This window comes from Plasmodium fragile (genome assembly GCF_000956335.1).
Source record: "Plasmodium fragile strain nilgiri unplaced genomic scaffold supercont1.33, whole genome shotgun sequence".
Lineage (NCBI taxonomy): Eukaryota > Apicomplexa > Aconoidasida > Haemosporida > Plasmodiidae > Plasmodium > Plasmodium fragile.
This window is the reverse complement of record NW_012192613.1, coordinates 13,175-30,336: the sequence shown is the minus strand read 5'-3', so window position 1 is coordinate 30,336 and position 17,162 is coordinate 13,175. Positions and strand designations below refer to the sequence as shown.

Genomic DNA, 17,162 nt, shown 5'->3' with positions numbered 1-17,162 from the left:
GTCACCGCTGCTCGTTTTTTTTTTTTTTTTTGGTTTGTGCTTACCTGCGCGTGATTGCCAGTTTGAATTCATTCGTTACAGAAGCCCGAATGGTTTAATTCGTAATTGCATATGATATATCATACAGTTGCCCAATTTACACTTTTTAATCGTCTCTCTTTTTGCAAGTTCGAACACATCGAAGTAATCAAGCCGCTGGTGCGACTTTGCTACAGGAAAAGACATTGACCATTCGGTAAAAAATTATAAAACACATGACATAATTAATGACATGCAAAATGAAGTAAAAAAAAAAAAAATGAAACAGACGAAAAGTGTGTTCTTTGCAAATGATAAAAAGGCGGGGACAAAAAGTGGGTAGTAGGTGCCATCATTATTATTTAAGCCCCAGTGTTGGCCACATGTGGTGCCGTGGTTCAGTGCCATATCGGAGTCATGGTTCCCCTGCTGCATATGCTACTGGATGGGGGCAAAATGTTAGAAGTCCCACCGGTGGTTAACACGTCTGCTGGTACGTTCACCCTGACGATGAAACATACTGATGGTATAATTGATCCTATTCCTCACACTACTTTTCACGTGGCTACATGGCTCAAATAGGAGTAGCACACACGCCAACAAGTTCTTCCTACTTCTCGTCTACAGCTACCTGTACTTTGCTCACACGGACGCTTGCATAATCCATAATGCTCACCACCCCTTTTTTTTTGGCCTGCCTAATTGACTACATCAGCCCCTTTTGCATAACTCTCGTATGTGCCTTTTTTTTCCACACTGGTTTTACTTCCCATGCGTTTAATCGACATGGCGCTTCCGTTCCCCTGATGACATGTGCCCATCGACCTATTCTTCAATTGAACAGGTTCGTACATACCTTTAACACCACCAGGAGGACTATCTCCATTACCACTTCTTAACTGCTCTTTGTGCACATAGTTGTTGTAGGGGAAACAGCCTGAGGCACTGTTATCGGCCGGATGCACTACACAAGGTGGAAGCACCTGTGCACTATTATTTCTTCTCATGGCATCCATGTGGACACAATTGGAAGCCGCCTTGGCCAGTAAACCTTCTTTGCTCTTCGCGCCCTTATTAGGATTATTAAAAAATCCTCCTTTGTCACAAATGGCAGTGTACCACCCGCTCTCGTTCTCATCTACAACAACTTTGTTCGTAAAGCAGTTAGCACTACTTGCAACCCTAGTAGAACCCATTTGGGGTGTTAAACTCCTTTTATCGTTTGAGTTTAACAATGTCGCCGAACCACAATTCGATGTGCTCTTTTTAATGCTACCCTGTTGTGATAATGCAGGTTTTGTCCTATACATAATACTTCCATTTTTGTTCATTACTTCTCCCTTCACCTGCTGGTCACTCCTTCCGATTTCTTCCCCCCTCTTATGTAAAGAAGTGGGCGTGGAAGGACGCGACAGTAGGCAATTTCCTAAATCGAATCTGTTACCAGCCCCCTCCTGCGCACTTTTCTGCACCCTCAACATGTACACGGGTTGCCCCCCTTTTGTGCCATCCCTAATCTTGCCTTTATTTTGTCCCTTCACATAACCGTCCATGTGTGTATTGTCTCGGTCCAATTTAGCCACTTGGTTTCTTCCCCTCCTACAAGGCACATTCCTATCCACATCTGCAATGTCAGTAGATTCTGAATCTGTCCTTCGAACATTTACACACTGCATGATGGACCAATCTCCGCACCTGATATTTCTCTTAGGGGCCTCCTTCTTTGGGTAATTGTCTCCCACTCTGGACGCACTTCTCCCAAGGGGAGCACACCACTCTTGAAGTGATTCCTTCCTAGTGACGACTATACCTTTTGGTGGGGGAGTTACCCATTTTCCCTTTCCAGCGAAGCTACCCTCCACACATTCATCCGCATCTGAGCTAAACACGATAGAACCCAACTTATTAAAGGAGGTGTTTTCCATGATGTGTTCTCCTATAGCATTCATGTCGTGCTCATCGAACGATCCGGAATAATGGTTCCCCTTCACATTTTTTTCCATCTGCATGCAGTATCTCTTCGCCGGTTCTGTTAATAACATGTTTGATGCCTTTTTCCCTACAGGGGAGTGTCTGACCATTTGGCACTTGTCCCACCCAGATGCTAACATCCCTGTTCCATTAAGACAATTTACTTCACTTGGATCTATGTCACCCCTGCAGTTGGACTTCATCCGCATGAATTCCCCTCCCTGGCCATTCTTTCCATTACTGCTAGATGCACATATGGGCATCGAAACACCCCAATTGCAGCTTCGGTCCCTCTCACTGCTTCCACCATTGACGGAGTCAATTCGGTTGTAGGAGTCGCTATGCAAAGAGTGTCCACCCTGACCATGCCTATCATTATTTGTAGCACCCTCATAGATGAAGCGGTTTCCTCCTTCCTTGGAACAACTGTTCATTCCCTCCTTCGCATAACTCTGTGTTCTGTGATCGATTCTTCCACAAAGGCTCCTCTTATTCAGGAGTAACAATTTGTTTTGCAACTCTTCCTCATAGTCCGTGTTAAACAATGCACTGTCTGATTTTTTAATTGGCCCACCGTCATTTAGATAAGGATGCTCCCCCCCTTTCGCGCTACAATTTTTTTTAGAGTTAGAAGCATGTGTATCTGTCTTGACCGAATTGAGCCTCTGCAACTCGCCTACATTCCTTGCGCCTAATTCTGGATGACCCATCAGACTTTTCTTTTTTCTTTCCCTGTTACCCATTGATAAGGCGGAAGAGCTCTGGTATGTACTCATGTTCTCCTTTCCTTTTAACACACGACTACCTTTTCCCCCACACTCATCAGATTCTATATATGAACCGCTTCTCTCACTTGAGTTAACATTTACCGTTTCACTCTTTTGCTTTTTATAAATGTTCGTGTCTATCTTACTCTTCACATGGGACAGATTGATATCACAGTGAGAGTAAATGCGTGAGCTCGTTTTTTGTCTCCTCGCTCCACCGACCGCGGGTTGTTGGACGTTCCTACTGCTGCTCATATTGGTTGATCTGTTCACCATTGCACCGTCGACATATTGTTCCCCCTTATTATCCTTAGCAAGTTCTTCCTTCTTTTGGGCTTCCCCTTCATTTGCCTCGCTTCTCACCCGATCGATGTGCAAAAGGTCACCACCTAAGCAAGTCGTCCAATTGTATTTCCCTACTACTCCGCTTCTACATGGAGAGTGCCCACTTTCTTCCTTCCTCTGACATAGGTTACCAATTTTCCACGTTGGAACCTCTGCGTACTGGCTGCCTGAACTAGTTCCCTTAGGTGCGCTCTCTCCCGTTTTTATCCCCACATTTGACTCGCTCTGAAAATAATGCTTGACGCAGCAGTTGAAGGGTATTTCACTTATGGACCTTCTCACCTCATTATTCGTGCACAGTGAAAATTTCCTGCCGTCAGTGGCACTCCAATTGGTGCATCGCCCAAAGGAATCATACTGATCAGTGGGACAATGGGAAATGGTTTCCTCTCTGCTCTCCTCCTGCGTGTGGCTCCTCTGTCTGCGGCCGAGGCTCTCTTCCGTTTTTACCTCCAATGATGACGCGTACTCATTCTCCTTCTTAACCTTTTCTATTTTGCTCTTCAGGTACTGCTTTACCTTTGCGTTCTGTAAATTATTTCCTAATATCATCCTCTTACCATTGTGCATGGGGTAAGTTCCGTTTTCTGTCCTGTCCGGGGTCAGACTACCACCTTGCTCTTCTATCTTTTCCACCAAATTCGCTGCCTCCACATCAGACGCTTCTCTATTCATCAGTTTGGTGGTCTGTTGTTGGGTTCTACTCAATTTGCCATTTTGAACGAACCTGTTTGGTGCTATTCCCTTCGATTTATCCTTCTGCCCTGAGCTTAAATTTTCTGATCCATTCCTCCTTCTACTACTGTTTTCTCCCTTTTTCAAATAACAGCTAGCTAATCCTCCGACCTTTCCTTCCGTCAGTTTCTTCAAGCAAGGATTTTTTACAGTTCCTCGAGGAGACACTCCTTTGTTGGCCCCCCTGTCCGTTTTGTCATCACATAGCCTTTTCCTCTTTTCTACACTGGAGTCTACATCTTCCCTCGATTTGCTCAACAGAGTGCTACTGCTGTTCAGCCTGCTGTTTGTAACTTTGATCATGTTTTTCTTATTCTCTCCACTTTTGGAAGAGATACTATTTATACTGTCCAACCTTTGAGCACTGCTTGTTACGCTACTGTCACTCTTGCCTTGTGCGCGCTTCGTGGGTGTTCCTGTAGGCTTAACCCCGTTGCCTACGTTCCGCAAGACTTCCTTTTTCAACGAGTTCTGCTTCTCAATTGAATTATTCCTCACCGAATTGTTTCCCCTGCTTGGGTTTTGAACTCCGCTCTTACTATTGGCCCCTTTACCAATGCTTCCCGAGTTCTGAGATACATCCCTTCCTTTGACCATTTTGGAAGAACCTTTCTTAAGCAGGTCACTACGTCCCGTGTAGGTAGACGCACAAACCGATTCAGAGGTAACGCGTACCTCTGATAAACTCCTGTTCAAGCTTCCCGAACTAACCATCCCCTCAACTTTCCTTGTGCCTAAATTAGAGGCACACTTCACCTCCTTCTTTACCTTATGCAAAAGGTTGACCTTATTTTTCTGTCGTATCTGTGATATTAACTCTAGGTTGCATAATTCCTTTGTCCCTTTCTGTACTGCTTTACTTGTGCTCTTCGCCCGCTGGTATTTCACATTATCGTTATGCACATACTTCCTTTCCCCGTCTGGATGCGTAATGATCTTGCGGGGTCCACTGCGCTCTGCATGGTGTGTCTTCCCTGAAAACTCGGAGCACTGTACAAACTCTGCATCCGCTGTGCTGTCGACCCTCTGCTCATCGGTGTATGAATCCATGGTGTCACCCTGGACCAGCTTAAAACTCCCCTGATCCCGCTTCACCAACTGGGAGGTGTCTAAATGTATTGTCCTGTTCTGCTTGTATCGCCTGTAAAAGCACTTATCACTTGCGAAATCCGAATTAGAGGGGCTTAATGTATTTTTCTTCTCGTAATACCATGCAGGCTTCTTCCCACCCTGCTGCGCGTCACCCTCATTCTGTCTACTACCGCCACCAAGGGCAGTGCCCTCACCGCTAACCCCCCTTTCACCGTCAATGCAGACGCTTTTTTCTTCCCCATCTGTGCTGCTCGAATTAAATGCGTTCCCTTCAGGGGTGAAAAAATCGGGGGTCACTCTCTCGCTGATGTTAGGAACGTTCTCATTCATAATTTCTCTCTTCAGTTCGAGAAACGATTTCTCCTTCCTGCTTTTATATGAAGAGCGATTCTTTTCCTTGCCCCTTCCCATCACCGACACCTCCTTCTCTATATTGGCCAATTTATCATCCAACGATTTTTCATCCAGCTGTCTGTCTCCATGCCCTCTCGGAATAGCATTTTTTTCTGCCTTCATTATATTGTTCCTGTTCTTCCCCACCAGTGTACTACTTGCCGTCTCGACAGCATAACTGCTCAAATGGAAAGACCTCGTCTTAACTGGTTCGTTCTCCTTCCTTTCCTCCTTTTGCTTATCCTGATGACTGGATACATTTTTGTTCTTTCTCTTCATTAGTGTGGAGGAGCTTTCCTCCCCTTCGACAGAACCTTCGTTATCATGTGCATAACTATCTTCCACCAATTCGTCATTGCGGACGTCCCCCTGTTTATTTTCCTTCTGCAGTGAACCCGTCGCAGCTGATGCTTGGTTTTCCTCACTGGATGTACTCTTCCTACTTTCACGATCATTCAGGTACTTTTTATTTTTTATACTGAGATATAATTTGTTTATTCTTTCTATATACTCATCGTACAGGCTCGTTCCATCTACATCACAGAGGCAGCTACGCGACCGTCTCTTTTCCTTCTCGGTTTGTTCCTTGTCCTTTCCCTTGACAAGAGGATTTTTCCTTGCGTTGGTAGTTCCACTTCGTTTAGTTAAAGAGTCCTTTTTGTATAATTTTCCTGTGCATGTTTTTTCTAACATGTTTTCCACCTTCTTGTTCATTACTGTATCTTCCCTTTTCTTTGCTGCAAAACGTTTTTTCATTTCTGAGGTGCTCCTAAATTGTGTTGTCCCTTTTTTTGCAACTTCCTCCTTTGTTGTGTCTTTACATAGCTTATTCGCCTTTGAGTTTTTGTCTTGTCCTTTTTCAATTCTCGAGCGCTTCGCATATTCCATTTTATCACCCGACAATTGTATACTCGGAGTCTTCACTACGCGTGCTTCTCCCGCGTCAACCTTCGAACGCTTATCTCCTACGAATGACTTGCTGCTCTTCCCCACAATGGTATCTTTCATGTGAAGATTTATTTTGGTGCCGTTACTTTCTCCTGATGATTCCGTCGCCTTCTCTTTAATTACACAAATTGGGATGTACGTTTCGTCCACTTTGATACCCTTCTCCGATTTGTGACTCGGCTGAATATTTCCACGCGTGGATGGGCTATGTTCCCCCTTTTTGTTTTCACCCTTCTTCTTGCCACCGTCAAGGAGAGCCTTCTTAGCTTCTCCCCGTGCACAAATGATGGAATCCTCCTCCACATCATTACTCTCCCTGTTCTTACATTTACCCTTATGAATTGGAAGAACTGCCCTTGGACACCTCCTTCCATTGTCTACTTTCCTCTGTACTAACTTCTCAAGGGACTCAATATCAACCACTTCAGGAACTATTTCTTCCACCTCTGAGGATAATCTATCGTACCTTTGCGAACTGCTAGAACAGGGAAGCATATTTGAGACGGAACTGTTATCATACAAATTTGCATCATTGTGAGGACGATCAGGAATTGTATTCTCAGACACAGCGTCATCCGTCATCTTCGGTGTTGCACCCTCGTCTAAGTAGTCCCTGTCCCGTTCATCCTCGCTGCACTTTTTCTCAACACAAGGTGCACTAGACACATCATCACACTGATTCGTATTGGAGCGTACACTCTCTGAGGAATAAACCAGTTCGGCTTCCTCTGCTGCGTTGGACTGATTGGATTGTGTTTTCCAGTTGAGCCCCTTCAAACATGGATCATCGTAACTACTACTGTCGCCGTTCTCCATAATTGAGCCGCACGAACTGCTCGTAGCCTTTGGGTAGACACTCCCCTGAGTGATGCCCTCCAGGGGGGTAGATTCACTGCTGCATTGTGGCTCATTTGTGACGGATTGATCCTCATGAGGGGCGCCTGATAGGACGCTGGTCCTACTTCCCTCTTGGACGTTCCCAGAAAGGTCCTTCGATGTTCTCACATCGCATTCAGCAGATTGGTCGGCGTCAGGACTGTCTCCCCCGACCGCCACTTCCTGCTTAGCACCCCCGGAAGAGTCGCTGATTTGGGAGAAAGACGCTTCCGATTGGTGAGAACTCATGCCATCTGAACTGGGAACATTCTCTTCATTCACGTAAAAATTTTCGACTTTTAAATATTCTGCTAATTTTTGTTGTGTCTCCAAGATAAGTGCATCCACGTTGTCATTCTCTGCATCTGCGAGGACATCCTCCCGGCTCAACTTCATCTGCTTCTTATCCCCTTCGCGCCCTCTAATGGGGTAACTTAGCGATGCGTTCAGACTGCTTTTTGAGAAGCACTGAGCCTTTAACAAAGAACCTATGAAATTAAAATCACCACTGTCATCCTTCCTGCTATAACACGAATCTGCATTCCCTATCAGCCCTTTCTGAAAAGACAATTTCCACATTTCCTGCATCCATGGGTCAGACGATATGTCACACAACTTAATGCGCTTATTCACATCTACCACCAAAGCCTTCTTTATCAAATTAATTGCTAATGGGTTGACGAAGTCTGGAAATTTTAAATTACATGAAAAGATAGAATTTATTATTTGCGTTTTTGTACCATCAAATGGCACATCCCCAACTAACATTTCGTAGAGCAAAACGCCTAAAGACCAAATGTCAGACCTCCAGTCATATCCAGACCCACTTGTAATTTCTGGAGAAAAATAAACTAATGTTCCACACAAAGCAGAATGACTCCTCGTTCCTAAAATCATGGCGGACAAACCAAAATCAGACAATTTTGCATTGTCCATATGATCCACCAGGACATTTTCCATTTTTATGTCCCGATGAAAAATCCCCATCTGATTTAAGTAATACAATCCATTCACTACATGACAAAAATATTTATAAGCCAACTCATCAGGGATTATTCTTCTCTTAAAATTTTTCGATATGGAATAGATACTTCCCTTCGCACAGTATTCCAACACGTGGTAAATGAAATCATTGTCTTGCATGCATCCATACATTTTAATTATATTTACATGACTCAACACAGAGTGGTACTTCGCCTCTAGGTAAGTTTGTCCAGCTGCCTGAGATTTTATAATGTGTTCTTTCGATATTTTTTTTATTGCATAATATTGGGGATTAGATAAGAACCTCATTTTTGTTACCACCCCAAATCCCCCCTCTCCAATATTTCCCACGTCTGAAAATAGCTCCTCCTCAAGATGAAATAAATCAATGTGTAGGTCACTTTCATACTTTATGAACGTGTCGTCAAAGAGTGCATTCAAATTAAGCGACTTCAAATAACCCTCAAACGTTTCTTCATTCCATAGGTGGATCGGATAAGACACACATAATATGCACTCAACAAACTTATCACGCATGTAGGTCAGCTTCTGCCTCCATTTATCTGCTTCATCCACCGTGTCGTTCACATATGATGGGTCTAGACAGTAAATTATTTTATCTATTAAATTTCTCTCCTTTTCAGAGGTGGGTAACATTATCTGATTTAGTTTACTTTCTAACGCATTCTCCTTCTTCTTCCCTTTTTTTTTCTCCTCCTCTTTCCCTTTCATGCTCCGTAACAACTCTATGAATAATAAATTTTTGTTTTTACAAAATAGGTGTTCTAAACTGGGGAGGCTTCTTTTTCCTCTTCTTTTCCTTTTCCCCTTGGCGCTGGCAGAATCGTGTATTATCTCGCCTTCTCGGCAATCCCGCGCCAGCTCCATGCTCACCTTCCGAGGCCCCTCATGTTCATCCCTGCTGATGCAAAAGCTACTTTTTACACTCCTATTTATTGTCACTTCCTCGAAAACTTCCTTTATCTCCTTGTCGTCAAATATGTCAACGCTACTGGAGGATATATCGTAATTCTCCATTTGGGAGTCCTCCGTGATAGACGACTTCCTGTTGCTGGGGTGCAGGGCCGAGTTGTTTCTCACCCTTTTGAGGAAGGAGGTCAAGTCGTTTTCGCTCGGTTGGTCCCTTTTTTGCTTTTCGCTCTTTTTCCCCGGCTCATCCCCTTCATGCTGTTCTATCTTTCCCCCCTTTTCCGAATCGTGGGGGAGCGAATTAGAGGATGGCCTTAAGAACCCTTCCTTCCTAAAGTACTGGTGCAGTTTCTTCTCCAGTTTTTTCTTCTCCTCCCCTTTTATACCATCATCCTCGATGTAGTTGAAGTTACTTCCTTCATATGTCCCTTGATGCTTCTCCCCAACATTAGCGGCCTCATCATATTTAGAATTCTCCAACAGGGTGTCTTGCTCGTTTGTCACTTTATCATCATACATGGTCTTTTTGTTCTCCATTCCATCGTGCTCATCCTCGTAGTCCGTACAGTTTGCTTCTACATTTTGTACCGGTGTCATGTGTACCTCTGCGGTTGGGGGGGTTTGGGGGACCTTGCCTTTATTCGTCTCTTCCACCAAGGGGGCACTCTTTATTTCCACCCCTAACTCGCTCATCCCATTTATGTTACACACCTTGTCTACCGCTCTCCCATTCGACTCTTTGTAAAGGACCGTAGTGGGCTTTTCTGCCTGCACATATTTCATCTCCCCCAACGTTAGATCGGATTTATTAATACAGTTAACACAGGGAGGGGGGAAGTGGTTATCCATTAATTTCATATTTAACCTGTTGTCACTGTCGTTTTTTGTCCCCAAAGTAGAGAAAGATGTGTCACACAAAGAATCGTCCCCCTTGAGGATATGCCTATTCATAGGGTCCAAATTGGACTCTTCCACATATGAAATGTCGTCCTGCTTAGGCGCATTGTGCACAATGTCTAATTTATGCTTCCCTACATTTCCACCTTCGTAGGGCTCGTTTTGGCTACATCCCCTTTTTGACATACAAACGCTTATCCCTTGAAGTGGGAAATTAAGGCAGCTCCTCTTCCCTTGCTGGCTGCACACTATGTGGTTATCTTTTTTCTCTATAGATTTTCTATCCCCCCTGTCATCCTGACTTTGATCCACTGTGCGAAAGGAGCTCATGAAATGCTCATTATGCTCTAGCACGTTGTTTTGGGAGGCTCCATTATGTGACGCTGCTGTTTGTGGAGTCTTTCCAAGCATGCCCAAGCACAACACATTGGGCGCTATGGCACTGTCCTGTCTACCCCCCACGCATTGGTTATTTCTACAACCCGCGTTCGCATTCAGAGAACTAACCTTTTTAGGGTAGAACACGTGAGGTTCTTGAAGCCGAGTCGACGAGATGCTTTTTTTGTTCGACATAAATGGCAGTTCCTTCTTTGCAAAGCATCCACCTAAACAACGGTGTGAATTTACCCCTAAAACGTTGCCATCATTATCATCGATACTAGGGTTCGAAACTTTTTTCTGTCTTAATAAGTCGCTTCGCTCCTGTGAAGCCACACCAGAGTGCACCCGTCCAACTTCTGCGCAGTGTGCTCGGTTTGAATTTACCCTGGGTTTTTTGTATATAAGCTCAATGGGATTTTTTAACCATTCCTTTACTACATCTTTATGTCTTGGGAAGCCTACATGGATTTTACTGCCTTGAGAGCGCACAACATTTTTTAGTGACTCATCACTATTTGGTGTGGGCTGCTTCCTCCTATCAGAATTGCTAATTCCGGCTAAGCAACACACAGCAGTTTTTATTTCACCACCTGTTACCATTCCTTTGTTAAGTGCATCTCTTCGTATACAGCTCCCTAGGGAAGCATCTCGGAAAATGCCTCTACCAGCACAACTGTGCCCAGAACAATCCACATTCATCATAACATTGTTGGGCAGATTCCCCGTGTAGTTCCTCCTGTTGCCCCCTAATATATGATTAGAACAGTTGGTGTAGACAATATGCCCACTCTGATGGAGATGCCCATACGTGTCGTAATCCTTTTGTGTAACCCCACATTTTGTGCTCCCTCCTCTTTCATAGCAGGACGTACTGCTAACATTTCTAACACAGTTCGAAAAGGGAATGCTGCTACTGTTGCACATGTGTTCATCGAAGAATGTATTAAGATGATGGTTGTTCGTACACAGGGAGTTACTAACTATATGCAGCTTCCCCCTGTTATGAGGTTCTGATGTCTCATAAGGAGCACTGACACTACTCGCTACTTTTTTAACTTCCCCATTACTTATAAGCTTCGTTTTGTTTACACAGGAGTTATAGAAACACTGTGTGTCGATTATCCCGCCATGGATGTCACTTCCATTTTGCACTGCAATGTTATTTGGGGTGTACACAAAACTAGGCGAAGTAACGTGAGTCGGCTTATATTGTTTTAATTTTTCATCCCATATAACATTTTCATCCACATAACCTGTTTGTCCATTGCTACATCCATATGATTCATATGGGTGGTCATTTGTGTACATTTCATTATTGTAATCCATGACATAATTATCGTAAAAATTGGTATCACCCGTGACGTTGTACTCAGAGTGAATTGGCGCTTTTCCCCAGGGTACCTCCTGGTTCCGTCTCAAATTGTTATCATAACAAATTCTGACATGATCCCTATTCTCGCTAAAAAGTATGTCGTTCCTCCCGTTACATCTGTGCTGCTGTCCATCGATATGATTTGTATGGTAGTTCTCACTTAGGTTGAAATTTCCTTCGTGTACATTTTGTGGCAAATTTATGTTCTTCGACTTTTTTATTTGACTTATATTCTTCTTAATTTTGTCCATGTAATACTGCTGCATGTGCATGTCATTCATGATTGTGTTTTACGAGATTGTGTAGATAAGCAAACTTTTGTTTTATATGTACACGCGTGTGACTCTTAGCTCCCTTGGTTCAGAAGTAACCAATTAATTACACACGAGAGGGAGTTTCTGGAGTGACCTAAAGGCGCAGTTGTTATTTTGCATAATTGCAATTAAGCACACAAAAGGGTTAACACGTAGGGAAATACACAGGTGGATAAATAGACAATAAGATATACGAGCAAGCAAACATACAGATAAAGAATCGGACAGTATTACGCACTCGTCTGGCATGTAGCTTGTGCACTAATTGTACGGTGCATCACTGAAAAGAACGAAATGTGTTGTGTAAGTAAAATTTTTAATATATATTTAGGAAAAAAAAAAAAAAAAATTAGGACAAGGGAAAATTAATTATTCTTATGTTAAACATTAAACAAATGAGACCATTCAACAATTAATAATGAAGACAGACAAAGGTGGGTAGACACGAATAGACGTAAATAGACGTGCATAGAAGCGAGTAAACGCTAATGTGAACTAATTCGAGAGATGAATAATAAAGGGCAACCGCATGGTTATAAAAAAACAAAAAAAAAAAACCACGATGTCTGTGCAAAACTTATGTGCAAGCATTCACCATAAATGATTGATGCGCCTCCTGTGAGATACTACATTTGATAGCTCTTGCGCATGCATGGGTGTGTATAGGCATCCGCTATGCTAGGTACACACTCCTGCACGCACGTACGTACGTAATCATGCGCTCCGTGGTTCACATATATAGTTTCTGGAACCATTGACAAACGCATAACTAGCGCGCTATTTTAATAAACAAATAAATAGTTAAAAATGTTTCTCAGATCAGTACATTTTTTTTCCTTGTCCCATTTGTATGGTTCGTTCTGTTCGGTAGCTGCAACAACAGGTTCTTTCTAACAAAAAAGACACACGCATAAAGGGGTGTACGTGCACTCATGCACAAAAAAAAAAATATATATGATATATAACTACTCAAACGAATTCCCTGTATTTTTGTGTCTATAGAAAAATTTATGAAAAATTACTGCGTCTCATTTCTTGCTTTAAGTCGGCAATTCTATGTTTATGGCATAAATAGATTATGGGCATTCTACAAAAGGTAAATCTTTCATAGAAGAAGAAAACAATGGAAAAGTTAAACACTCTTCACACCGACAGCGGTGAAAAAATGTCTTCCCATTTGGTTATCTTTTGTTTGGTTTTATTCAGTTCAGTTTTTAATTTTTTTACATTGTTCGGTTTTGTTCTACTTTGGTTCGTTTTCCTTTGTTCATTTTATCTTTATTTTTTTCGTTTTTACTTTTTCTACATTACAAACATTAAACAATGACCAAACAAACAGACAACTTTAAGCTTTTTTTTTTTTTTTTTTTCTTAATAGTTTAGCTATAGCCTGTGTGCAAGGCCATTGAAATAGCTTTAAAATGGACAAAAAAAAAAAAAAAAAAAAAAAAAAAAAAGTGTTCATAATATTTTTCGCATTTTTATAAGCAGCCATAAAAAAGAAGCAAGTTGTCGAATCAGCACGCACAAAAGTTTGCAAAACGGATGATGGCCGAATTTATTCACGTTATAATACTTTAACCTTTGCTGAGCTTGTACCGCCATTAGCACGTGCACAATATAGACGTATATGTATATGTATATGTACGAATGTGTACAGTGCACATTTTTGAACATATTCATGTGTACATTTATACCGCGTCATTGTTCTCCGTTTTTCCAACATGCGTGTATGTGCATGTACGTGCACATAATTCCGCGCTGCAATTTGTACTAATTCATTGCGCCATTCAGGAACCAACATGCATGTTGTAAATGCTGCAAATCCATTTCTACGTGTTGTCGTGTGACAGTACAATGGTTACAAATCCAAATTTTAATTCTACATTGCTCGTCGTTATAAGTGTTCACTTTGTTGCATGATGACACTGTGAACTAAATGTATGTTTCCCTCTTTTTCCTTTTCTGTACTGAACAGACCTTCATGATTTCTATTCATTGTAAATATTGCAGGGAACAAAAAATAATGCACAAGTACGTTCATTTTTGTGTGTGTCTACTCCCACTTTTTTTCACCTTGTGCAGAATTTTTTTTCGTTTTTTTTAAACTGTTCATAAAAAATTGTTTACTTATGGCACCATGCGTCCACATACGACGCAAATGAGGAAATCACTTTGCGGATTTGTTGTGTACAACTGTTCACAGAAAGTTCAACATTTGGTAGTTAACAGTTGTTTCCCCCGTCTTTAAAACTGCGTAGGAATCACTTTACAAAAGGGTAAACATGTACTTAACAAAAAAAAAGAACAAAAGCAGACAGGGACAAACCGACGATTGTTGCATGTTGTTGTTTTAAATAAATTGTCACATGAAGAAACGTTCACGTAAAAATATGCACACCACAAAGACAAAAAAAAAAAAAAAAAAAAAAAAAAAGTTATAACCCGTGCCCTGGTTGATCACCTTAAAGTGTGTGATATATTCCCTGCGTTTCCATTTGGAGAAAATTGCCCATTTTAAATAAATACGCAGTATGTATACTATTTAGTGTACTTAAAGTGCCATTTCTTTTCTCTACCTTTGTAATATATTTGCACACAGTGGTACTCCCATGAATACATCAAATTGGTCAAAATGAAAGCGCCAGAAGGAATGCGCGTTGTAAAAGGCATACTGTGATGGCACTAATCTGTACTTGCTAAAAACGGTGGATTATATTAAAAAGGGGGTAGCGCAAAATGAATACCTCCCGTCTGCGTATGTGTACGATAAATTATTGTAAAAAAAAAAAAGTCTATACAGAAAATAAAATGACATGGTAAGCAACACACAATAAAGGCAAAACAAAGCGCAACGCCTGTAATGCTGTTGGGTCTAAAAAAATGAAGTATCAATCATCTACAAAAATGGAGGACGCACAAATTGACGTCCACTAACTCCGTAATTGCCGCAACACGCAATTACTTAAATAAAGTCATTTCATAAAACAAAACTTTTTGCTTAATTAAAAGGCACACACAAAAAATGGAATGAAGCACAAAGACATCATGCAGTACATGAAGGTCTCCTGCCAAAAAGTAGCTTCATTCAGAATGTTTAAATCGTTTATGCCCCTTCATTGCAAAAGCGCAGAAGGCGCATTCTTACAAAAAAAAAAAAGAAAAGAAAAGAAGAATAAAAGAATACAAAAAGAGAAGAAAAATTAAAAAAAGTCCAAAGTGCTAAGAAAAAGAAACGTTTTTAACTCAGCAGAAAAGGATCCGTCTTTGAATTATTTCATATGTGCACATAATTATATACACATATGTATACACCCACGTGTTAATATTTGTCGAACTCAGCCGCTCTGCAAAAAGAGAAAGGTGACATATAAAATTAGTGAGAAACCTCAATTCATATCACATTAAATTACACTTCTCCGCAAAAACTTCCAGCAATTTCTCACCTAAATTTTCTCCCATGGGAATCTACCAAAAATGCTCTGCCTGTTTTAAAAAAAGGTTCACAGTTGAGGACAAGTGTAATAGCACGGCAGAATTGGCGAAAAAACAACGCACAAAAAAGACGATACATGTGTGCATATATACGTATATATATATTTGTTGTTTTGCTGCTGTTTTATGCGCTATACCATATGCATCATATATAAGGATTGGTTTCTCATTAAAATGACTCTTCAGTCTGCAAGAACAGTGGAAAAAAAGAAAAATGTGTTATTTTTTTCCAAAATTATGCAGCACAATGGGGGAAAAATTAATATATATAAAAATTTGCACTTTAAAGGGTCCGTTCTAGACAGACATTGCCACACATGCGTACACACGCGGACGCAACTTCTCTCCGTCAGCCTCAGCCATTACAGGTACTGCTTGTACACAATAAACAGGAATAGAAAGGGGACGACGAAGAGGGGGAATAATTTAAACATGAGATTTATATAAAAGTGCTCCCGAGGGTACTTATGAAGGAGATCGTTGATGGAGTAACTGTAGTTGCTGTTCGCGTAACGCTAAAGGGGGGGAAGTGAAGTGATACAAAATACATCAACAAGAGTGACAACACTAGTGGTGTCCACTAAGGGAAGTAATATGAAGGATAACGAATGTTTCACACGAATAGGTAATCGCCAAGTAGGGCGTAACGACATGGATACACCCCACGTGGGCCTGTTTTTTTTTAAAAATAATTTATTCATAATGTTACTCTGTTCTGTTCCCTTCTTTCGTTTTCCCTCATTTTACGAACTTCTTCGTAAAACGCTTTATGAAAATCGGTGAAGTCATCCGAGTAGCTGTAACTTTGGTTGTTCTTTGAACTTTCCGCCTTGCTTCCCTTTCCGTAAGAGTTTTCTCCGTAGTGGGATTTTTCTATGGACAGCAGGGCAGTGTGAGGTGGACGTAGGTGTGTGTTTTTTGTTTTGGTGTGCACGGATATACTGCTTACTACCTTATTCTCGTGCATGAAGACAATTATATATCTCACAGCGCTGTGGAGTCTATGTTTTTAATGCATAGTGGCACTTAAACGTATGATTACGTGCATAGTCGTCATTGTAGAGGGCTTGGTAGGCCTCCTGGATTTGCTTAAACTTTGACGTGGCATCAGGGCTTTTATTCAAATCGGGGTGGTATAACTTCACTTTTTTTAAATAAGCTTCACGTATTGTTTTTTTGCAGGCATTTTTAGTTACACCTGTGTAGGGCACCCAAAAAAAAAAAAAAAAAAAAAAAAAAAAAAAAAAAAAAAAGCACAAAATGAGTTTTTTTACGTAGGATGATACATATCTTTACTGCGCAGGGACACTACCTAGGTCTCGCTAAATATACGCAGAACGTTTGTAACGTCTTTAATGACACAGGTGTGGAGAAACCGTCCTGTTTACACTACAACAATGCGTTGCTATTGATGCAAAGTAGAGCACACAGTTATGCAGTCATATGTTCCACGTTTTGTTTTTTTTCTTGTTTCCGTTTTTACCTAAAATTTTGTGATAATTCATTTTTCAAAAATTGGGAGGGCTCTGGAATTCGTTCGTGCGATTCACATGAAGAAATAATTTCACAGCTGAGAGGAATGCCCCTAATAAATTCACTAACCAATGGCTACTGCTCCTATTGCATTTTTTATGAAAGCTTTTA

At 41.4% G+C, this 17,162-nt stretch overlaps 2 protein-coding genes across 2 annotated transcripts; both read right to left on the bottom strand.

Annotated features, from left to right (window-relative positions):
* Positions 1 to 716: 716 nt before the first annotated feature.
* Positions 717 to 11,990, bottom strand: AK88_03050 (serine/threonine protein kinase; the record flags this gene model as incomplete). The annotated part of the gene is made up of 1 exon (XM_012480673.1): positions 717 to 11,990. The coding sequence occupies one exon, from the start codon at positions 11,988 to 11,990 to the stop codon at positions 717 to 719; it is 11,274 nt and encodes a 3,757-aa protein (XP_012336096.1).
* A 3,355-nt stretch (positions 11,991 to 15,345) lies between these two features.
* On the bottom strand, positions 15,346 to 17,023 carry AK88_03049 (uncharacterized protein; the record flags this gene model as incomplete). The annotated part of the gene is made up of 7 exons (XM_012480672.1): positions 15,346 to 15,370; positions 15,470 to 15,509; positions 15,656 to 15,705; positions 15,885 to 16,033; positions 16,228 to 16,391; positions 16,561 to 16,716; positions 17,002 to 17,023. The coding sequence occupies 7 exons, from the start codon at positions 17,021 to 17,023 to the stop codon at positions 15,346 to 15,348; spliced, it is 606 nt and encodes a 201-aa protein (XP_012336095.1).
* Between the last annotated feature and the right edge of the window lie 139 nt (positions 17,024 to 17,162).